The sequence below is a fragment of the Cebidichthys violaceus genome, unplaced genomic scaffold (genome assembly GCF_023349555.1).
Source record: "Cebidichthys violaceus isolate CVI_PGR_0920_01 unplaced genomic scaffold, fCebVio1.0.p SCAF_3, whole genome shotgun sequence".
Lineage (NCBI taxonomy): Eukaryota > Metazoa > Chordata > Actinopteri > Perciformes > Stichaeidae > Cebidichthys > Cebidichthys violaceus.
Window position 1 is genome coordinate 21,090,456 of NW_027176483.1, and position 24,140 is coordinate 21,114,595.

Consider the following 24,140-nt stretch of genomic DNA (forward strand, 5'->3'; position numbering starts at 1 on the left):
ATCCGCACAGTGAAGAGCACCATTCAAATATGATTCACATCAAAGGGAACAATATTAACCATATCATAAAAACAACACCATAGAAACATGAACACAGTAGTAACGCTGCTGCAGATGTAAAAACAAAAGCAGTTCACTTACCACAGCTGCTGTTCACTTAAAGACAAAGTCCATCCTCCTTTCTTTGTGAACAAAGAGTTTAATACCACGGTTGTACAGAACATCGGTGCGGTTCAGTTCCAGTAAGAAGTCCTCCTGTGAACGTGTTCGTTGAGTTGTAGATCCACTCGGGTCTCAGCAAAAGTTTTCAAAAGTACCGTAGCTTGTGAGTGTCCTGTCGTGCTATGGTGTCTTGTTGCTTCCTTGGTTAGCCACCTCAGGGTAGCGAATCCAGCTTAGCTCCAAACACCAAGACGCTCAGTCTCAAATAAAACACATTCCCAGCAATACATTTTTAACGCTTCTCCGACGTTGTTAGCCAGCAATACCGTTCGTAGTTGCTGGACTGAAAGTGGCGTACAATTCCTCCTCCTGGCTGGGTCAGTGCTAGCTGTGGGGTTGGCCGACCCTTTCTTACGATGTCCAGCTTTTCGTGAAATGTCCTTCTCCAGAAAAGCGTTTCCAGTAAATCTGCCAAATCCATTTTTCCTCCTCCTTGAGCCATTGAGAAAACAAAGCTAGATAAAAAAAACCTCTTACTACTACAAAGTTCTGCTAGCTAGTTTCACAACAGTCACGCTAGCCCACTGACCAATCACGCCGCACGTTGATGCTGACGTACTTGTAGGCCAGCTAGAAGGCTCTGACACGTCAAAGAATACGCCCAACATGTCAAACTAAACATCTGATTGGTTGAACACTATGACAATCAACAATATTTAGTTAAACTGCAAATGGATTCACTTGTAAGTCTGAAGGCCTCTGGGCAGATTTGTTTTACTGAGAGACAGCATAGAGGTGAAATGTGATTGGATGAAAGCTCTACTTAAAACAAGCTGTGCTGGAAGCAGAGCAACTGAGGAAGACAGTAGCTGTGCAATGATTAATAAGCTAATGTGAGTTTAGAATACATGTAGTGTATTTATGAAAAATTATTAAATTATAAAATATAATATAATAATATATAATATTTGGTTATAACTGTTCTAACCAAAGTTTCAGCTTCAGTACTTTTACAAAGGTGCTGGAGTCTCTCCTACCGCTGTCCTGTTGGCTGTCCCAGGTTTCTCTCTCCGTCCCGTCTTATTTGTCCCCCTGCCGTCCCGCTGTCTCTGGTTCTCACGGCCCCTGTCTCGTTGTGCCGTCCCAGTTTCCAGGTATCGATCCGGTGATTGTGCTTTAGATCGGACGCTTCCCCTCTACATGGCTGTGCAATTGATTTCCTGTCTGACGGGAAGCTGCTCTCTGAGCCTCTTTACTGTCCCAGCATCCCTTAATGCGCTCCAATCGTCCAAACCTCATGTCATACAGCACAAATGATCTCATTCATTTAATCAGCACACACACACACACACACACACACACACACACACACACACACACACACACACACACACACACACAGTCTAGATGCTGGGCCAACATTTGAGTGATGTGAATGTTTCTTTTTGTATTGTAGCCTCGTTTAGCTCTCTTCTTTGGTTTACCACAAATCTCCTCGTCGACATTGTTTCCAGCAGCAGCAACAGGAAGCTGTTACCAGTGAAACACTGTACACGACCCGCCTCGCACAAAAATACATTATTTCCGCATGAATTATGCTAATCTAGTGATACATCATACATTTTCTACTGTCTGTAGTTCCCCGAAAGTTGTTCTTCAATGATATCGTATTGTCTACCATGTAATTTACGGTGAGTTTAGTCTGCTTTCTGTTAGGACACAACTGACAAATACGTGCGATAAGTACGTGATTATTAAAAAACACACTAAGGGGGTCTGCGACCCCCTAAGCTATTTGAATAGGTTAGTATTGAATGCACAATAACAAGGTATGTTTATACATGGCACGAGGCCCAGTTTAATATAAAACACAATTTTATACAATATCGGGGGTCCCTGCTCCATCTCTCTGTCAGTTTGGGGGTCCTTGGCCTGAAAAACGTTGAAAATGATGCCTACTATCAATAAAAAAAAATATATATATAAATATGATGAATATGATATGTTTGTGTCATCTCAGAGTGATGACATGTTCTCCTCTAAAGCACGAGTATCAGATTGTACTTCAACCACATCAGTCATGATGCTGATACTCGTAGAGCGTCACTACCGTTAATCCGTCCTACATTCGCCTCAACAGAACAAAGACAATAAGTAATACCAAAAGACAATACAAATGGACTCTCATAGCCCTCTATGAACTGAAGGAGGAGAACAGGCTACTATGGTGCGATTGTGAGAGGTGTAATTTAACAAGATGTACGTGCCAAAGAAGAACAAAGGAGGACATTATGTGTAATGTAAACCAGGGCAGTTCTATGATTTAATACGGCGACAATGCAATGATAGTATTCATACTGCGGTGCCAATTCTGCCGTTGCTGCTTTCTGACTAACCCAGTGTGGAATGTGATTGTTGTAAACGTGACGATAGGAAGCGGACGACATCGCAGCACAGGAGACGTGTAATCTTGACGAGTCGGTCTCATGAGACGGTGGGAAAACATACGCGCGCCGTTGAAAAGAAAAGCGCCGAGGAGAAGGTGAGCGAGACTCAATGGGACTAAGCTCGGTTGTCATAGCAACCCTTTCTGGGCAGAATGAAAAGAATGGAGTAAAGGAGTGAGAGAAAAGGAGAGAGGACAGGTCTGTTTTGTTCTCCTCAACAAACTGCAGTGAAGTAGACTGTTTTCTCCCCAAACTAGGAACAAAAAAAGGACGGCTTGTTCTGAGAGAGAAGGCTCTTTTTTTTTTTTTTTTTTTGGCAGCGTTCCTTCATGGAGGAGAGGACGTAGTAAACAGGCCTGTAAATAACTCCTCACCCGCTGACACTCTGGCTGCCTGACCACAGTCGGTCGAGGGCCGAAGAGAGGCTTTGAAGTTCGGCCCTCCGCTGTGGCGAGTGGACCTCGATGGCCACATGCCACTTCAACGACACTCACTTGCTGCACTCAGCAATGTGTGTATACTGCAAGTTCCATAAACAGTTAGCCGTTAGCCAACACACACTGTCCAAAAACACTGAAAGTGAGCTGAGAGTGACCGTTTCCCCCACAGGTCGTTCATGGAGTGGGAGGCGTTAGGTTTGTAGTTGGTGATCTGTCCGAGGCGCCTCCAGACAGAAGCAGAGTCGCTTTCTGAGAGCTGGTGTTGCAGTTTCTCAGAGTACAGTAGTATCTGTTCGGCACCGACCAGCATGAATGAAGCGAACTACACCAGCCACTGTTGGAGTAGAAACAGATTCCTTCACCTTTTAGATTTGCCGGAGAGCTCCGTGTCGATCCACAGAGCCAGGTCTCAGTGAAGCACAGAATGGAGGATGAAGAAAAGTCTCTGTCTCTCCCCACCAGTGGCTGAAGTTCATCCAGTTTGTCGCACAGTGAGCGAACGTTGGAGAGAAATATGCCCGGCAGCGGTGTGCGAGTGTGAGCGCACCTTCGACTAGAATGTCCAGCAATTCCACAGAAGTTAACAGAAAAGTTGGAAGTTAGTCCGCTGAGGTTTATGAGCTCATCTCTGGTGAAAGAGAAAACAGTATTTAGCACCAACACACCGAGGCAGCCGTCCGCGGCGCCATCTTGAATCTTCTATCTTCTATCTTTGCACACCTCCACTTTGACTGTGGCTCAGAGCTAGAGCAGGCCGTCCTTCAATCAGAGGATCTCCGACTCTGCTAGTCCGTGTCAATGTGCCCTCGGTCAAGAAATCTAACCCCAAATTACTCCCACGGACTGTGCGTGAATGGATATGAATGGATATGAATGTTCGTTAGTACTGATGGGCAGGTGCCACCTTGCATGGTAGCCCCTGCGCTCAGTGAATGAATGGGTGAATGGTATGTAGTATAAAATGGCTTTAAGTGATCAGAAGACTAGGAAGGTGCTGTTCGAGTACAAGTCCATTTACTTCTTCTGTTGCATCAGTAGTTTATAATCTTCCAATCTTAATGTTGGCCTGGTGGGTGTGCTTGAGGAAACTTTAAGGAATCATTTTATGGGGACCATGACTCCAGCAAACTATAGGATCTGGCTTTTCAAGAAGAAGGGTCACAGTTATTAAAATGTTTTGGGATCATCCTCCTGGGACAATAAATGCTCTTACCCAGTAATTGTGGAGACTTTTTGCTGCAGAACAAGAAGTGTTGAACGGACTAAACTATCAAATTGACCATATTTAAAAGACTTTGTAGACACTAACAGGAGACATACACTAACATACAAATTCTAAACCAACACGATTTTCACCATAGACAGATGATGCCAAAGTTTCGCACTAGACAAAGCATTAAATCAGAGTAGGACTGAGTGTTATCTTTCCACCGGCAGCAGTGGCGTCACAAGGCCAAATATAGCCGGTGTAATGCAATGTTAATTGATTTCACAACGAGCTGTCTTACATAAGCATGTCAGAGTGAATAGAGATGGTGAGCAAGAGAGGGATGAGACGGGGTGAAATGAGGACAAAAGATGGGAGGATGAGATGGGGTGAGAGTGAGGGAACCGAGAGGGTCAGAGAGGGTCAGAGGGGACACAAAGACCAATGTCAAAAGACAGAAGAAGGGACGAGTGTCAAACAGCGGTGACAAAAAGAAAGCAGAGACAGAGAGAGTTTGAGAAGTTTAAGACATGTATTCTCTTACCTCCACCGAGTGGCTGTTTTAACTCTTAACTTTAAAACTGTTATTGTTTTTTATGTTAACCTTGTATGAAATGATTACAAATCACGTCAAAAGGATTGTCCGAATCTACAGACGATTGTCACCCAACTGTGCACTGAGCTTTTAGCCTCTTTTAGCTCTTTGTTTTGGTTTTACATCTTCCTAATTCTGTTCTCATCAACTCCCTCCAACATCACAGTACACTACCTCTCAACGCCAAACAACAGACAGACAGTTATGAACTAGCAAGTGAACATGTTGGAGCAGTTAGCAGCTAAAGAGCCAGATGTTACCCTCAGGAGGTGGTGCAGACCAAAACGGAACAAAAAGGAGAGTGAATATTGAAATAGCATTCATCTGTTGACCTGAAAGCTACTTGTTTTGTCATATTTGACAGCCGTACACAACACAGATAATCTGTGAAAACAAGGTACAAGATAATTAAAAGATCACCGCGCCCTAAAAAACACAAACAATCAGAGCCGAGGATTCGTTAATGTGAAGCTTGTGAACTCGTGAGCCGCTGGATCAATAAACACGCAAGCTTTTCCCGAAAGTAATGCAAATTTTGAGAAACTCCAGCATGATGGATACAGATGGTTCTGGAGGCAAGATGATGAAGCAATGGAAGGGGTTATGTAAGAAATCCTAAGGAGAGAAGAATCAAGGGTTTATGGAGGTGAAACGAGGATGAGGCGGTAATCCTTTAGGATCCTTGTTTTTTTCAGTTATTTTGAATCCTTCATGCTCATTGCCGTGCGGTCTTAAAGAATGTGGGCGGCGTTTCCTTTGGATAATCTCTGAATGAAGTTGGAGTGTGTGTAGGTGGCGGCCCTTTCTTCGTCTCTACAGCCTTTCTGGCTGTGACTGCTGGTGTTAGTCATCCAGTTCTTGTTTTTCATATCCAGCTTCAGTGAGTTCACAGACCGTCTGATGAATGTTGGGTTGATCTGCCCGACAGTCTGGAGATATAAGTCATATAAGTGTTTTATCCTTAGAATAAACTATATACAGCCGAGAGCATCATTTCCACTGGGGATGGTTTTTATATTGTAGGTCAACTTGTAAATTTGTTATTTTTGCAATACTACTTTATTTTACTGGATTGTTTGCAAGTTGGAATTTGTTTCTAATTTCAATCCGAAACAGAGAATAATGACACATTTGACTGAAGTAAACATTTGTTATTTCGTAAGAAGATAAAGGATTTGTGAAGCGGTGACTTTCCGAGAAAAACAGCAGACGGGTAGCTATGAAGTGAGGGAGCAGGAGGAAGAGAGGTGGTGTTGTTTTGTCTCTGCTCTCGTATCGTCGTGGCTCCATTCCAGCGGCCTCAGAAAGGTCACACTCAACCGTTTGATAAACTGGTCACAATGGGAGGGAGCGAGCAAAGGGAGTAGGTTAAGGAGAGAGGAGAGGAGAAAAACAAGTTTGAGTGTTTGGTGTTATTCGTTGGAGATCCCGTTATAGTTGTTTCTGATGTTTCGTATGTGCATGCCTCCACAGACACGTTTAAAATGACTGTAATGTGTAATGAATCAGTGCATCTACACCTCATCTGACCTGGTCTGGTTTGATCTCCTTCATGTCGAGAGGACAATGTATGTTACCAAGTTCAAAGACACAAAAATGTCCTTGTGTGAATGATCCAACAGCTTCATTACAAATGACTTTAGCTGGAAACACAGTTTGAAATGAGTGGACGCCACCTGTCACCAGAGCGTGATAATGTGTGTCTTGTACACACAACCAGCACACTGTGCTTCATAATCCTCAGTGTGCGATCTAACTTTGTGTGTAATGAAAGGGGTTCACAGTGATGAAACCATAGAGAGTTATTACCAAACCTGCAGTTTCCTTCATCTCTACAGAGCGTTTTAGCATCTTTCAGTTCATTACTGCGAACCACACCTTTACTGTTTCGGTTCAGTCTCGTGCCAAAAACCCACATGACAACAGGATAGTGCGCCACGCAACGTCTACGCAAAGCTGAGGCCAACAATCCGAGCTCAGCAAGTCGTGGCCGTTTTGATTCTGCGGCGAAGTGTGGCCAGACTAAAAGATGGAGGTAGATTAACTGGGCCAGAGAATACCCACAGCCAATCATTACATTACATTACATTACAGTCATTTAGCAGACGCTTTTATCCAAAGCGACTTACAATAAGTGCATCAACATTGGTAATCAAAAGAACTACTAGTCACCAGAAGTCATAAGTACATTTCCTTTTCCAAACAAGCATCTAAGAGCCTGAAGCAGAGCATAACTCAGAGCCAAAGTACAGTGCAGAAACAAGAAAAACAGTTAGTGCTATAAGTAATACGAATACAATAAGTGCAACAAGCTAGTATGAATACAATAAGTGCTACGTGGAAGGCTCAGGGTAGCACTTCCTGAAGAGGTGGGTTTTCAGCCTGATGAAAGATGGGCAGCGACTCCGCTGTCCTGACGTCAGTGGGAAGTTCATTCCACCACTGTGGGGCCAGGACAGAAAACAGCCGTGACCGGGTCGATCGGCCGCCAGGACCTCTGTGCGACGGGGCGACCGATCGCCCCGAGGCAGCAGAGCGAAGTGGTCGGGCGGGGGTGTGGGGCTTGACCGTGGCCTGGAGATAGGAAGGAGCTGTTCCTTTCACTGCCCTGTAGGCTAGCACCAGAGTCTTAGACTGGATGCGAGCTCCTACAGGGAGCCAGTGTAGAGAACGGAGAAAGGAAGCTGTGTGGGAGAACTTGGGGCGATTGAACACCAGGCGAGCTGCGGCTTTCTGGACAAGCTCCAGAGGTCTGATGGCCGACGCCGGGGCTCCGGCGAGTAGAGAGTGTCAGTAGTCCAGGCGGGAGATGACAAGAGCCTGGATGAGAACCTGCACCGTCTCGTCAGTCAGGAAGGGACGAATCCTCCTGATGTTGTAGAGCAGGAATCTGCAGGAGCGTGTAACGGATGAAATGTTTGCTGAGAATGACAGTTGGTCATCCAGGGTCACACCCAGTTTCCTCGCAGTCCAAGTTGGCGTCACCAATGGTGATGGACAGGTCACGGTGCGGGCAACCCTTCCCCGGGAGGAACAGTAGCTCGGTTTTGTCCAGGTTGAGCTTCAGGTGGTGTGTCGTCATCCACTTCGAGATGTCAGCCAAACACGCAGCGATGCGCGTCTCCACTTGGGTGTCACCGGGGGGAAATGACAAGACCAGCTGGGTGTCATCGGCATAACAATGGTAGGAGAAGTCATGCGAGCGAATAACAGAACCCAGAGATGTTGTGTAGAGCAAGAAGAGAAGGGGGCCCAGGACTGAACCTTGCGGAACCCCCGTAGTCAGCATGCGTGGTTCCGACACGGCCCCCCTCCAGGTCACCTGGTAGGATCGACCCGTCAGGTAGGATGCAAACAGGGAGAGTGCAGAGCCTGAGACGCCCATCCCCTCGAGGGTGGAGAGGAGGATCTGGTGGTTCACAGTGTCAAACGCCGCAGACAAGTCCAGGAGAATCAGGACAGAGGAGAGAGAGTTAGCTCTCGCGGCGTGAAGCGACTCTGTCACCACAAGGAGGGCCGTCTCTGTCGAGTGACCCACTTTGAACCCGGACTGGTGGGGGTCCAAAAGGCTGTTTTGGTGGAGATAGGAAGACAGTTGGTTAAAGACAGCACGTTCAAGTGTTTTGGATAGAAAGGGTAGAAGAGAAACCGGTCTGAAGTTCTTGACATCAGAGGGGTCAAGTGATGGTTTCTTCAGAAGGGGGGTGACTCTGGCAGTCTTGAAAGCTGTGGGAAAGCATCCTGAAACAAGAGATGTGTTGATGAGGTGGGTGAGGAATGGAAGGAGTTCAGTCGCAATAGACTGAAGAAGAGGGGAAGGGATCGGATCAAGGGAGCACGTGGTGGGGCGGTTAGACGTAACAAGGTTGAGGACCTCGTTAGGGGAGAGAGGAGCCAGATAGGTAAGATGGGGCGTGGAGATGGGAGGGAGAGCTGTGGGGGCAGGATTGGACAGGGAGAGAGGGGCTGAGAGAAGGAGGATCTGATATCGTTTACCTTCTTGTCAAAGAAGTTGGCGAAATCATCAGGGAGAAGGGAGGAAGTAGGAGGAGGGGGTGGGGGTTGGAGGAGGGAAGTGAAAGTTTCAAAGAGTTTTTTAGGATTGGAAGCAGAGGATCAGTAAAACAAGTTACAAAGAATTCTTTCCCAACTACTGTTTTTATCAGTAGTTGCATCAAACTGCATGTGGCCACAAGAATCAATACAGGTTTAAGTCAAAATTGAACTAAGATGTTTTCATAACCTTGGATGTTTTGAAAGCTTTGTAAGAACGAAGCTTTCATGTTTTTTGGGAACATTGTCTACGAGAATGATACGTTCGCATTATGCCTTTTTTAGGACTCGAAACTCAAAGGTTAGGACTTGGGATCATGCTTTAGACTTGTCAGTCTTGACTTGGGACTTGATTCGAGACATGTAAATCCTGACTTAAGACTTGTCAGTCTTTTCTTGGGCCTTGACTCAAGACTTGAAAATCCTGACTTGGGCCTTGACTTGGGATTTGTAAATCCTGACTTGGGCCTTGACTTGGGATTTGTCAGTCTTGACTTGGGCCTTGACTTGGGATTTGTAAATCCTGAATTAAGAATTGTCAGTCTTTTCTTGGGCCTTGACTCGGGACTTGAAAATCCTGACTTGGGCCTTGACTTGGGATTTGTAAATCCTGACTTGGGACTTGACTCTGGACATGAGTGCAAGGACTTGAGACTTTTTGTGACTCGCAAAACAATGATCGGTCCCTCGTGTGTTGTCTACTTTAGAGCTGTCTGCACTATTGTGAAATGACGCAGCTCATTTGGACAAAAGGTTTTGGCCACACTCTGCCACACACACACACACACACACACACACACACACACACACACACACACACACACACACAGTTCGTCAGCTGGGAGCACCTCTCGCTGGCATCTGGGCCTTGTCTGTTCTGGGCGTCAGATAACACAGATTGTGCTGAACGACTGCCATGAGAGAGGAGGGAGATAACATTAGAGGGCAGATGAGGTTGGAGAGAGAGAAAGGGCGGAGCAAGACGGGGAGGGAAGAGACATCGAGGTGCTGTGTGCTGCTTCGTTAAAGACGCTGTAAGCCCTGACACCATCAGCTACACCCGTCTGTCTAACTTCACATTAACTTGGGAAACGTAGAGAGTGTTATTCAATTAAACAACAACTGTAAATCTGACCAATCCGCCACGTTTAACACGGCGGTACCTCAGTTAGGTGATGTAGTGCCAATAGAAATATATTTAAAGTGTTCCTCTGCGCTCCAGTGTGATCGTGTACTGTAGCACTGTTATTGTACTCACCCAGCTCTGTGTGCGCTGATGTGTCACGACGTATTGGTGCCCTGTGTTTCATGGCTGCTGTGTGTGCCCCTCACACATAAAAGGCCAGTTTAAAGTACAATCTGTCCGGCATCAGCCTCTCCCTGTTAGCTGGATCAAAGTGTCGTCAGGAGAACAGGAACACAGTACACTGTGCTGTTTTAACTCATCATACAACAACCCTCTATATACCACTCTAGCATCACTTCAGCATGCGTCAGTTGTCCATGTGTTATACACTAACTACATGCATACGCCGCCTTTACAAAATAAACTTCAACACGTTTATTAGACCTCAGAGATAAAAACAACGCAAACATTGTCTCTTTACAAGAAAGCTCCACTCTAGTCGAGTTTGTACTTCTAACGAAACCCTGCTCTGCTCTGTAGCTGTGTCTGTTTTCCTTTTCTTTTACCAGTAATTCTACCAATGAATGTGGGCAGGTTTCTAATTCCCATCATGATTCCATCTCCGTTTCCAATCAGTTCCTCATCTGTCAGCCGCTCAGATTATCCCCGTTCAGCACATCATTTAATCAGCGATCTGAGTGCTTCCATAATTTCACAACGTGGATTTGTGAAATTACTCCTCGGAGGACCGTTTCATTCCATTTAATTGACACCGAAACGGCATCGTCATGCAACACACTGGTAGAGAAGCAAATGCAGATGAATTCAGTTTTTTAAGGTCAAACAGTATTCTGCATGATGAAATAATAGTGTAACCGTGTGTGTGTGTGTGTGTGTGTGTGTGTGTGTGTGTGTGTGTGTGTGTGTGTGTGTGTGTGTGTGTGTGTGTGTGTGTGTGTGCAGGTTGCTGTCCAGGATGGCAGGGATGAAGGAGCAGCAGTTCACAGAGGAGAAGCCCCTGCTGCCGGAGCAGCGCGGTGTGGACTCAGACATGGTCAGTACACGAGCCGCTCGCAAAGAATTATGACAGAGATGTTTGCGTTCATTAGGCTAATTATGATGGCTCATAATTAGACAACGTGCTTGTTTACCGGCGGAGGAGGAAATTAATGATCTCCATCTGAGCGTGACTCTTTGATAACAACACCATGAAAAGATCAAAGCTCATGTAAACTGAGGAGAGAGAAGGGAGGCAAACACAGAGCGGAGGACAGGCAGAGGGCCACTCATTCATTACCAAAGCAACAGGTTCAACAGCTGCTAAATCAGGGGCTCTTAGATGTTTGAGAGCCACTCCAGATGATGGACATGGTGGAGATGAACCAGATCAGCTTGACGGTAAAAAGGACATGAAAAGGCAAAATGTATGCCGGGAAAAAAAACTCACTTGTAGCACCAATTATGCTAAGGCCACTTCTATTATTGTGGAGCACAAACAAAAAATCATTACTGCCAAGAATAGCATGAAAATAATATATTGAACCATAAACAAGAGAGGAGTGTTCTTCTGCTCCTGACATGCTCCTGCTCCTGCTGGAGAAATCAATGTGACTGAACCTGTCAGCCATGACTCACCTGACCAGCGTGTCAGAAATGAAACCATTTTACTTTCATAGCATATCTTCTAAAATACACATTCAGCGGTTCACTTCATTCCTTTGTCTATTCGAGTCTATACATTTCTCCGAAATTCATCAAAAGTTACTATTAGATAATGACACGCTAATAACATTCCAGAAAACTTCATGCAATAATGCAAGTTATCAACTCAAGAAGTGTCATGGTGATATCTATTAGTTATTTTTTCTAAATGTCTGTAATTTAACTAAACGTCTCTTTAAAGGACGTTTTCTCTAAATTATTTTTTTTCTCAGACTTTCATTCCTCTCTATGTTCTGAAGCTTTCTGCAGATGTTTGTTTGTTCACATATCAATCACAGCCTGATTTATTGAACATTTTATTACTAAAAGCATTTTTTGAATGGCTGTTGACAGTATTCTCTGATTTATGGAATGATACAAACGCCTCTGTAAACACCGTGACTCTATTATGTCAACAACATGAAACTGGCTTTATCCAATGTTCAGATTTCTGTTCTGGAAATGTATGAATATTGGTACATAATTTAATAAGATAATACCCTGTTTGCTCATTTATCCTTTACATTTCAGAAAACTTGTAATACCAAAAAACCTGATGCCTATGCATTTGAATTGTCCATAGACTCTAGACAGTATATGAACACATGATGAACATCCATTTTAAACATAACCATCATTCCTGATTCATGTAAAAGTCAAATAATGCAGACGGTTTAAAGATACCCTGAGTAGTTTTTCCATCACTGTTTTTACAGGTACTTCTGTCTGTATCAAGCACGCATACTGTTGGTTTCTTGCAATTTGTGCTGCTTGTCAGTTGGTTGTGGTACGACCTCCTCATATCACAGACGCTACCATTAACACTGCGGTAGCACGAGTTGGAATACATACATTCTCATGTTCACAACAGAACACAGAAGGAACTGGAAGGAGAACATGTACAGGTTTCTTTCAGGACCTCCACCTCGAAGAGACGACGTTGGACCTCTTTAGGATTTACAAAGCATACAACGGGCCTAACATGAGGAGTACAACACGTTCATCAAAGAATGGAGAAACACAATGAACTCACTCAGAGCCATCCTTAACTTAATGACACCACTTTAAGGGCAACAAATTCAAATGTTTGTTTGACTTTATAATCTTAAAGAATATAAAACATTTCTTTCTTGTAAATTTGCAACTTTGAACTTTTACCTATATTGGCACTAATACACCATCATAGCTTCCAGTATTTTTATATTAATACATTTCAATAATAAATGAATGATTAATGACATTATAGAGCTTAGACCGTCACGTTGGGAAACTTACTGAAGGAAATTGCGCATGAAAAGACTTTAGTTGTCCAGTCAGCTCGGGCAGAGCTTGGACGTATGACCTCAGTGCGTTGAAGATCCTGCTTACGGCCCTGAAAGTAACATACGCAGCTTGCATTTACAGCGTTTCCATGTGACCTGAATGCAGCATATTCCTGGTGTAGAGTTGCATGTGCACGGTTTAATGACTTTTCCAAAATAAGGTTGCAGGTCTTGACCTCTCTGGTGATGCTGGAGGCCAGAAGTGTCTTTGGAGCTCATTTCTATGTCTACCGTATGTTGCTGCTCTGCCCCCCCCCCCCCCCCCCCCCCTCTTGTTACCCAATAACCACCTTGTGTTTGTTGTTTCGCAACACAGCAGGATAAAGGAGACGAGGCATCGGGGGGGTTACCGTGCCCCGCCAGCCCGGTGCCCCTTAACCACCCCCCTCCCCCCAGCCGCCCAGCTCACCGCTGGCATGTCATCGCGCGGCACTGGCTCCTCCAGACGCGCCGTCGGGCCGGCGGGGTCCTCCCGGTAACTACCAGAATAAACAGAATCATCCACCCGCCAGAACACTGACTCTAACACACACATGGTGACCACTGGTAACCACTGGTAGAAAACACCCACCGTCTGCACAGCGGTTAAGAAAACATGTTTAATACAACATGTTATTACCGTTGTTCTAGCATACATGTGACTCGCAGCGGTGGAAGTAGTAGTCAGGGAGAAAACTAGGTTTACTTAAACGGGCAACGTGTAAGATGTGGCCAGAATTTTCGTTTGAAACCCAAAAAAAAATGAAGAAACATTATCACCAGAACGTGAGGAGGTTACAGTGTTGACGTCATGTCAGAGACGTCTGGGGATATCTACCGAAATGAGCATGCTAACCAGCTAGCCTTGGCCTATCCTGTCTGGTAATACCCTTAATCACTGTAGCTTCCAGTCTGTACTCAGTCCAACATGAGAGGAAGTGGAGCTGCCCCGATGCTTCTTAATACCTCCATGATTTGTGTACATTGTTTGTTCGTTGGATTAAATCCAAAATGGCAGAAACGTCTCTTCTGTTAGCAGTTAGCTCAATTTCAGCCAGTAAGTAAACGTACAGGGACTGTACAGCCCCAGCTAGCATCACAGTAGACGCACAGACTGCTAACGTAAGCTGAAGCCCAACGCCACATGTCAATCCTCAGATCTCTCAGAGTTTTAGCAGTTTGGTTGGATTTTGTGTAGCCCTGCTGTTAGTGACCAGGTGACTTTTTGTTGAATGTAGATTGTATAAACCCAGCAGTAGAGGTAGAATGCTGACACCCCCCCCCCCATGTGTTTGGAGCAGGTGGCCAGATCTTACACATTGCCTCTTTGGATAAAAACAGCAATACACACCAATATAAATCATCAATTAAGCATAAAGTATTAAAAGTGAAGTACTCCTCACTGTATGCAGTATAAACTGTATCCATTTCACAGGCTGATCATATGTATTTTTACATAAAAATCAGAATCTGCATAGTTACTTTAGTAGAAGAGAGAGAAAGAGAAGAGTGCCACCTGCTGGTCCGACCACCACACTGTCACCATGAACACCTTCCCTGTGAAAAGAAGGATCCATTTGCATGAACTCCACAGGGCCTGAGGAGCCGTTCAGTCTCTGTTGAGACGAGTTTATCGGAGAAGACAACAGCTCATTCAATGGTATTTGACGTTGTCCCGTTCTCCTCAAAGGGCAGCTTCAGGTCCTGTTGTTGTCTTGAGACCTTTCTTTCTCTTTAGGTGTGTCCCTGATCTGACTGTCCACTCCTCTCCTTAACAACTCCCTATGTGACCCCCCCCCCCAACACACCTTAATCCACAACTATTCCTTTTCACTTCCTATGTGTGTCATCTTTAATCTTGTCATGTTTATTTTTTGTTGTTTTTTTTTCAGAAATAATGTCATTAACACTATTGTGTGCATGTCTAACCTCATGTGCACGTCCTTGGTTTCCTTGGGTCCAGATGTCCAGATGTTCCTGTTCTGCTCCGGGCTTTACAGAAGCAGCAGAGCAGGAACACGCTCCTAGATGAGCATGTGCTGAAATAACACAGGTTGGGATCAGTGAACTTTCACGGTCCTATTGAGAAATGGCAAATTAGAAACACGTCATTTTCCTACACAGCAGTGTGCATGTAATAAGAGATGAAAAACCTGTATTATGTCAATACATCTCTTCTCCAATGAAGAGTCAAGACCAGATTCCTCTGCACAGCCCTGTGTCCTGACAATGACGTTCCCGTACAACAAACCCGCTTTGGGAATTTAAAAGGAAACATATTTTTGTCGTGGATCACTTTTGCCTTTGACGTATTACAAATGAATCCCAATGAGTCCACTTAGGGAGGCGGTCGGGGTAGAGTCAAAAAAGTCAAAGAAAAAGTTACATTTTGTGTCATTTTTATAAGCCAAATCGTGAATAATTTTGTTTCATTTTTGTTCGTTTCTATTTATAACTTTAATATATTAATTTGTTTCAAACTGCGATCGTAATATGTTTATATGTTTCCCTCTAAACGAGTGCAATTTAGTTGCATGGGAAAGTAATTTTGGACGAGACGGGGGGTCCCAAAAAATTATTTTTTGCCGGATATGAAATTGTGTTTAAAACACCGGGAAGCTTTGACTGTCGCCGGCACAGCTGTCCCCTCTCTTGGGATCAATCGGCGTCTCTGTTACTTTGTGAATCTGTTTTGTACGGAGTCAGGCTGGCTCACAGGGATTCTTCCTCCCCCTCGACACCGTGGCCGGATGACAAAAACGTCATCTTTATGCCCCAGCTCATCTTTGTTTACAGACGAAGATGACTGTGTGTGTGTGTGTGTGTGTGTGTGTGTGTGTGTGTGCTCTCTCTCATCTCATCTATTTTTAAAAAATCACCATCTTCTCTCACTGCTGATGTGTTCCCAGTCTCCCCACATGCACTTAAGTGGATCTTTACTGTCTCTCTAGAACAACAGGTGTATTTGGCCCTGACCAAACAAGTACGGATGTGTTACAAGCGCTGCTCTTAAAGGGGCACTGCGCCAATTTTACCCCTCGGCATCAGTTTGCTGGCCATAAAGAGAGTACCGCTTAGCGTTTACAGACACGTCTTCTGTGGCTCTCCTGGGGGGGAGCGTTCCGAAGTCTGACAAAATAACCCAGATGATGTCATAATGATGTCACCGGGGTTATCTCAGGTTATCACAACCTTATGCAGTGCATTGCTAAATTCAAACCATCGACTGTACATGAAGATGGACGACATGACAGCTCCCCAAAAGTGAAGCTGAAACATCCCAGGTCGCCGGCTGCATTATGGCACATAAGTCCCGCCCCCTCCACGTTAGCGACTGGGACATGGGCTAAACCAAAAAAATCTAAATGCACGTCAAATGATGTTTTCCTAAAGATGGCCACTGTCATGTTAGGTAGTTCTTATCATGCCGATGTATGTTCAAGTTTTTAATTAGTTATTTGATGCTATGAAAAGGGGGTGTGGCTTAATGATTGTTTTGAAATTGTATGAGAAAGGAGATGCAACTTTAACTTACAAGAGTCTGTGTAATAGAACATGTGTCATAAATGTATTTTTAGAGATATTATGGTGAGTTCTTTCCAGCCAAACAGCCACCGTTGTGCTAACGTAGCAGCTAGGCGGCTCACGCTAACAAGCCGTCTGTGCTCGGCTCAAGATTGACTCAGACGGGTTAAGTCCTTTTGTCCATAGGGAGGAAGTGGAGACGAGTCGTCCATCTATATTTACAGTCTATGATCCAAACACAAACGATACAATTTGACTACCCAAACCGTGGCCTTTTGTTCCTATCAAGGGAGTAATTAATGCTAAATATCATTTACAACATACATTTCTGTGTATGTTCAGAGACAGTAGAACATGATCACTGTGCCGCTAAAGTGCTTCTGGGAAACGGGGTCGGTTTGGACCTACAGTGCACAGCTCATGCTGGCCTTCAGCTCCAACAGTGGATGCACTGACTCACTTATCTCTTTCCTATTTTAACTTGTTTCTCTCTGTCTTCCGTCTCTGTGCAGGAAAGCTGTGAACAGCTGATGCCGGCGGGGGATTGGAAGGTATGAGCCCTTGTGTGTGTGTTGTTCTCTCTCTCTCTCTCTCTCTCTCTCTCTCTCTCTCTCTCTCTCTCTCTCTCTTCTCTGTTCTCTCCCTTTTCTTATCGGTGCGTCTTTTGTTTCGTCGCCTGTCTATCATCCCTCGCTCACTCGGGTAAACAGCCCGAGTCAACAGAGACGAGGAAAAGGAGGGGAGGTGGAAGATAGATATCTGTAAATGTACAAGGCTAAAAACAACAAGGATGATGATGATAACTAGCTCAAGATGGAAGCGCTGCATTAGCTATTGCTCCACTGTGGGTCCCGGGTTTGAGTCCTTTCACCAGTCGAGGCCTCTCTGTGTGGAGCTTGCGTGTTCTCCTTGAGACAGGCTGGTTAGGAACAGGTTCCTCTGATATGATGAGTGTCTGATTAATAGCAATAAATCAGACATTTGTACCCTGAGATTAATAGCTTTCAAAGGTTAATTTGAATTTATGTGGGACTCACACACTTTAGAGTGTCAAGATGCGCCACATTTAAGCTTTAAAATTAACGTCTGTTTTAAAAACAAAAGGCAATATCTACCGTGGATGTATGGAAGCAACACACATGCTACAAAAGAAAGCTATAAGAATTGTAAATCGATTGGATTAATATGCTCAGTGAAATGTGTTTACTTGCATGCTTTAAAATGCTGGGGGACACATTTAACGAATAGTCGTATATCTCGCAAAGTGGTTCACCTGTCGAATGGTTCTGTCAAATGAATTAAGGTGGTAAACGCGTATAAATCAAAGGTATTTTTATTATTTTATTAATGACTGATGGGGAAGGGAGAACAGGTGAGTGCGGGGCCAATGAGGCACAGGTGAAACTAATCAGGGCGGGGCCAACATCCAGAACAGGCGGGAAAACATACAAAGGAAAGGACGTTAAGAGATCTGAAACTAGAGGAGAGGAGTGTAACAGCATGAATCAGAAACCACTCAGCAGGAACTATATGAATGACAAACATAGCAGGACATGAAGCCTTAATGTTAAACATGTTTAAACACATCCCTCTATGTATACAGGTCTGCATACATAGAAGAATACTACACTACACTATACCATACTATACTATATAATACTACATTATACTATAATACTATACAAAACTATACTATATTATACCATAATACAATACCACACTATACTACAAGATACCATACTAAACCATACAATACTTCAATATACCATAATACAATACCATATACTATACTATAATATACCATACTATACCATACTATATTATACCATAAAACAATACCATACTATACTAAACTATACCAAACTACTATACTATACCAGGCTATCCTATTCCACTATAATATTTATATTTTATAATATATTATAGTATACCATAGTATTATATAATGCTAAACCATACTATACACTTGGTGGATGGTACATAACAATAAACAATCAACACAGTGCAAAATACAAGACATGATTTGAAAAAAGAAACATATTGAAATTTACAATAAAATATAAAAAATGTGGTAAATAAACAGACAAACACATCAAATTATACATTATACAATAATACTTTATTATACCAGCTACCTTGCAAAACGTTGCTACAGTGTATAAAACCTGACCAACTGCTCCTTGAACTGAAGAGAGACAGACTGATAGACGTTTAGTAAAAGCTGCCTTCTATAGGTGTGCCACTCCCAGGCCTCTGGTATTGTGTATGCTAGCTGGTTTACTGACATCAAATACTGTAGTAATACTGTCTCAGCATAAGTGCTTTACACCAGTTTTAAACTCGATTTAGCAAACTAGAGCACCTGAACTCTAAAATTCATAAACTTGCATGAACCTTTACACCATGTGTTTGAGAAGTTTCTGGAGTTGAGCTTCACACATAACGTCGCCGCTGGTTTATTTTAGTCAGACGTGTGCTGAGTGTCAGACAGGAGTGATGAGACGTTTCTCACCAAACACCTCTCTTTCACGCTTAAACCTGACACTTCAAGGTCTCAAAAAACATCGCTGCACTTGAAGAGCAGTGTTGTTTCTGCTTCTGCCTCAGATTCATCCGTTCAGTAATTAATACAAACATTGTCTTTTATCAAAACATGATTATTTGAAATGACTATTTCATCTTTTATGATGCTTGTGTCAGGGAACTGTATCAGGTATAAACTGTGAGGAATAAAAGTCAAAATCCTTTCCAAGAAGTAATTACGACACGTAGCTACAGTAAAACCACAATTTGTCATTTTTACCTTTCAACCTCATGTACAAATTTAACAAACTAAATACAATATGTTAATTAGTGGGCTGTAGTGGTATTGGTTGACATTTTTAGGACAGTCAAGCTGTGTGTTTCCCCCTGCTTCCAGTCTTTATGCTATGCTATACTAAGCTAAGCTAATCGCCTTTAGGCTTGTGACGTAATGTTGTTACTCTTGTTTTGCTTTGTTGTTATTTATTCACGTTAGTTACATTGTTAAGTTATATTGTTATATTACGTTGCTACATTACATTGTTACGTCGCCGCGCCACGTTGTTATGTCACGTCACGTTGTCACATCACGTTGTCACATCACGTTGTCACGTTGTCACGTTTTACGTCACGTTGTCACGCTGTTACGTTGTCACGTTGTCACGTCACGCTGTCACGTCACGCTGTCACGTCACGCTGTCACGTCACGTTGTCACGTCACGTTGTCACGCTGTTACGTTGTCACGTTGTTACGTCACGTTGCCACGTCACGTTGCCACGTCACGTTGTCACGTCACGCTGTTACGTCACGTTGTCACGCTGTTACGTTGTCACGTTGTCACATCACGTTGTCACGTCACGTTGTCACGCTGTTACGTTGTCACGTTGTCACATCACGTTGTCACGTCACGTTGTCACGTCACGTTGTCACGCTGTTACGTTGTCACGTCACGTTGTTACGTCACGTTGTCACGTCACGCTGTCACGTCACGCTGTTACGTCACGCTGTTACGTCACGCTGTCACGCTGTTACGTTGTCACGTTGTTACGTTTTGTTGCATTATTATTTAACAATCCATGATTTTCTACTATAAGTAATTTTGTTGCCAAAACCTAACCAATCGTTTCACGGCGTTAAACAAAAAAAAGAGAACAAACCCCTATTAAAATAATTTTTATATAATCCAAGTCAATCTTAAAACTTCCATAAATGTGATGATTGTCCACATTTAAACCAACTCTGTTTTGTAAAAGGCAGGCTGAAACACCCCTGTTATAGATACTATATATCCGAGGTGTTTCCTCCCGCCCATCATCGCTCATTAAATACTGGTGGGCAGAGACTGTATGTTTAAAGTAGACCGAGTAATGCAGAGTCAGCAGGGAGAGAGTTAATCTCCTCTGAAGAGGAAAGGGGGGACAAAGTCAGAACAGAGAGGGGGGTTTCAAGTTGAGTCAGCACACTAAGTGTTCTGTCAACAGGAACGGGTGCACAGATAGGCAGAGAAAAGGGGTGAGACGAGGCTGGAGCGGCGGGACAAAGGGCTGAATGACACACAGACTCTGGTCTGCACTGTTGGTGTGCTCAGCATGTGACACCATCACAGTGAGGTGGATGCGCACGTACGCTTCTCACCCCTCAGCAAACCTCAATGTTATATTTGATTTCAACTGGAGAGGTATCTTCTGAATGCTGGGCCCTGAGCACAATGAGTTTACATTGACTCTTCATTTACTCCTTGGACATTTTGACCAGAGTCGGCAGTGTTTGACTGCTCAGCTGTAGGCAAAGGAAGCCAGGAGTCTTCTTGACATGCAAAAGGATAAAGAACATCTCAAATGTTCATCTTCTTCTACATGAAGACAAATAACGGCATGTTATATTGTTACAGGTTACAGTTAAGTGCTTCCCACAAGGTAGCAAATTAAAAATCAAATAGAAAATAGAGATAAATAGAGATTTAAAAGAAATACTAACACTAACACGTCTGAAACAATTAGGAATCTCCCAATTACTAATTATATCTCCCAGTGCTAATTATTTAGTGATCTCTTGTGTTCTTACTATATTTTGGATGACTCACCTTGATGTGTATCTGTGAATCACACTTGACTGCTTGCTTGCGGGTTGTGCGGTCTTTAAAAACGGTTGTTATTTTGTGTGAAGAGTTTGTTTTGTACAATGGAGAACAAATCGCTGTACAATTACTCAACCAGACTGACAATTGAAGGGGCAGAAAGAGACAAAGATCCCTCTGAGCGACAGTTGAACAAGAATAGAAGAAAGAAACAGGAAGCTTGGGATCAAAATGTGTGCAGATTTAAATAGGAACAATAACGAGCTGGGATATTAATGTGGAGTGCTCACAATAGCCAGGTTGGTTGTTCATGGTCATAATGATAATTGGTGGCAACTTGTGCGACTTCTTTAGTAGATTTAGCAACTTTTGGAGAAAATGCTGTTGGCAACACTGAGCTATAGTGATTCTAAAATAACATAAGAATGGAGTCATTCAGCATAACAATGCTTTTGAGAGAAATGGATGTTTAATACAGCTAACAAGCTACATTAGCTTCCTCCATTGTAGACCCTCCTGCTGTCCGTTAAAATTCAGCATCGTAGAAACAGTTTGAAACATGGCACTGAGGATGTGTGTGGATTCACATTGCCCCATGCGAGTCACAGATCACCGTCATTGCATTGAAATGAATGGTAGCTCTGGTCTGACAACGGGCTGCAGCGATAACCACTGAGGCGAGATGATTCTCCTCTGAGAGTTGTTCACCGCTGCATACTGTGACATGTTATGTCCAGGCTGACTGCACACTGCAGTACAGTCTCCTAACATATGGCTGATTCATGAACAGCAGCCTTTATGTTTTCTCCCAAAGAAGCAGACACAAGTGGTGGAAAACAGAAACACAGCGAAGCAAAAATAGAAAAGAACTAGACCTAGAGAGCAGTGGTGCTGATGAGAGAGAGAGAGAGAGAGAGAGAGAGAGAGAGAGAGAGAGAGAGAGAGAGAGAGAGAGAGAGAGAGAGAGAGAGAGAGTCTTCAGACTGGAGACGGACAACACAGCCGACCAATCCCGTGCATGGTAGGCAGCACCGCGAGCGAATCATCTCCTGCCTGCCCCCACACCCTGTCTCTGTCTCGGGTGCCTGTGAAGCATGAGGAGAGAGAGGCGGGGGGAGTCAGCAGCTCCGAGCTTAAGAGTCTGGGTGGGAGTGCTGCCGAGGCAGACAAAGACACCGCAGCATCCAGCATCCAGCATCCGGCTCTCACCAGGACCTAGTCCCGTAAAACAGGAGAGGCCTGGCCGCGTCTGCACCCTCCTCCTCCTCCTCCTCCTCCTCTTCTTAGTCGGCTGAGAGCGCGGTCACTGCGGAGCCATGCCTGAGTGCTGGGACGGGGTGAGTGTGTGTGTGTGTGATTTGTTCATATGGTGTGTGTGTGTGTGTGTGTGTGTGTGTGTGTGTGTGTGTGTGTGTGTGTGACTGTATTTGGATCTGGTGTCAACAATGTCAGAATGAATTTCTTGGCCTTTACAAAAAAGTCAAATGACAGCTTTTGAGCTGCTTCTATATGCCCCTAAATGTTTAATTTGATATATTTCATAGCAAAAAAAAAAAAAAGAAAAGAAGATATTATATTGAACCCATTTCCGCTGCAGGAAACAAAACGTCGCTGTGTTGTAGTGAGTGTGTGTCTGTTCCGTGTCGAGGAGGAAGAACTGCAGCGTCAGTGTGAAGCGGCGCCTCGTTCTTTGGCCCACTGACACACTTAAGCTCCCCCAACACAGATGCTGCGCAATGCACCGCTGCACATACCTCTGCGGATAAACACCTGTGTGTGTGTGTGTGTGTGTGTGTGTGTGTGTGTGTGTGTGTGTGTGTGTGTGTGTGTGTGTGTGCGGGGGGGGGGTGTTGAGGAAGTGATAATCCCTCTGCAGCATCATCCATTTTGGCAACCTTGAAACGGAGTAAAATATGTGTGCGCGTGAAGATCAAATCTGGCCAGCCACATTGCTGTGGAGTATTTCAAAAAGCTGTGTCTTCTTTTGAAGGCTGGGTGTCCACGTCCACTGAGAGACGCTGTAACCCCCCCCCCCCCCCACTTGAAGGTCATCAGGGGCTTGTTTGTGTCTCCCGCTTCAGTAATTGCCCCAAATTAGAACGCTGATCGCGGATAACACCGATGTTGACGCTGAAATGACAGAGAGATAATCCGGCTGTGTTAGCTCATAACTGCTGACTGTCTGCTGCTTTGGGGGAAGATTTTCTGGCAGTTGGCTGCATCCATAAGTACTGTCTGTTTCTGTACCATTCAAATCACTCAGTGAATGTGTGTTATGTTACAGATTGTGACAAAGTATCGGATCTCTTGTTTATTGGAGAATACTGCTCGCAGGGCATTTCACGGCATAATCCAGGCATAATAATCCCAAAATACCACTCTGTGTGTGTGTGTGTGTGTGTGTGCCTACATTGCGCAGCTCATGGTTACACGTATCTCCTATACCTCCATTTTGCGTTTGGCTGGCTCTAACCAGTGGATACTGTCATAACAAGAAGCCAGAATGAGCCTTTAGAGATCTGTGCTTTCATATTCTGCTAAATTATATTTTTGAATAAAAGACTCATATTTGGATGTTGTGGCTTCAACCAGGACATTGTGACTTTATATTATTATGATTATTATTGCTTTTATAGGTCAAATCCTTCGTAAATCCTTTAATGATTTTCTGTTGTTGTGAAGCTGGACTACAGTCTGTATAGAAGAAGTGGACGTAGTCACTTGTGTGAGTGGCGTAGAGACGCCGTATACGACTCTGGTAGCGGCAGCTACCTGTCAACCACTGTGTAGCCCCGCCCCTAAAGCATCCCCTGCTTTATGGTCTGTTTGACTCTAAATGGAGCATAATGTACTAAATGAACATCATGCTGTATTGAAGAAGACTGTAAACTAGAGATTGAGACCATAAACTCATGTTTACAATGTTTACTGAGGGAATAAATCAAGAGAGAAGTAGAGTCATTTTAGACTAGACTTCTATAC

The 24,140-nt window shown here is 44.0% G+C and overlaps 1 protein-coding gene across 6 annotated transcripts in view; it reads left to right on the plus strand.

The window, feature by feature from the left end:
• The window catches only part of ndrg4 (NDRG family member 4), a 53,012-nt gene that overhangs the window by 11,671 nt on the left and 17,201 nt on the right, over positions 1-24,140 (plus strand). For 3 of the 6 annotated variants that reach the window (XM_068722512.1, XM_068722513.1, XM_068722514.1), the window contains 3 exons: positions 10,994-11,084; positions 13,370-13,528; positions 17,070-17,108. In XM_068722512.1, the coding sequence (XP_068578613.1) occupies positions 10,994-11,084; positions 13,370-13,528; positions 17,070-17,108 (289 nt within the window). Of the gene's footprint in view, positions 1-10,993; positions 11,085-13,369; positions 13,529-17,069; positions 17,109-20,116; positions 22,496-24,140 lie in introns of those variants that run through there. The other 3 variants (XM_068722515.1, XM_068722516.1, XM_068722517.1) reach the window with 3 other exon arrangements.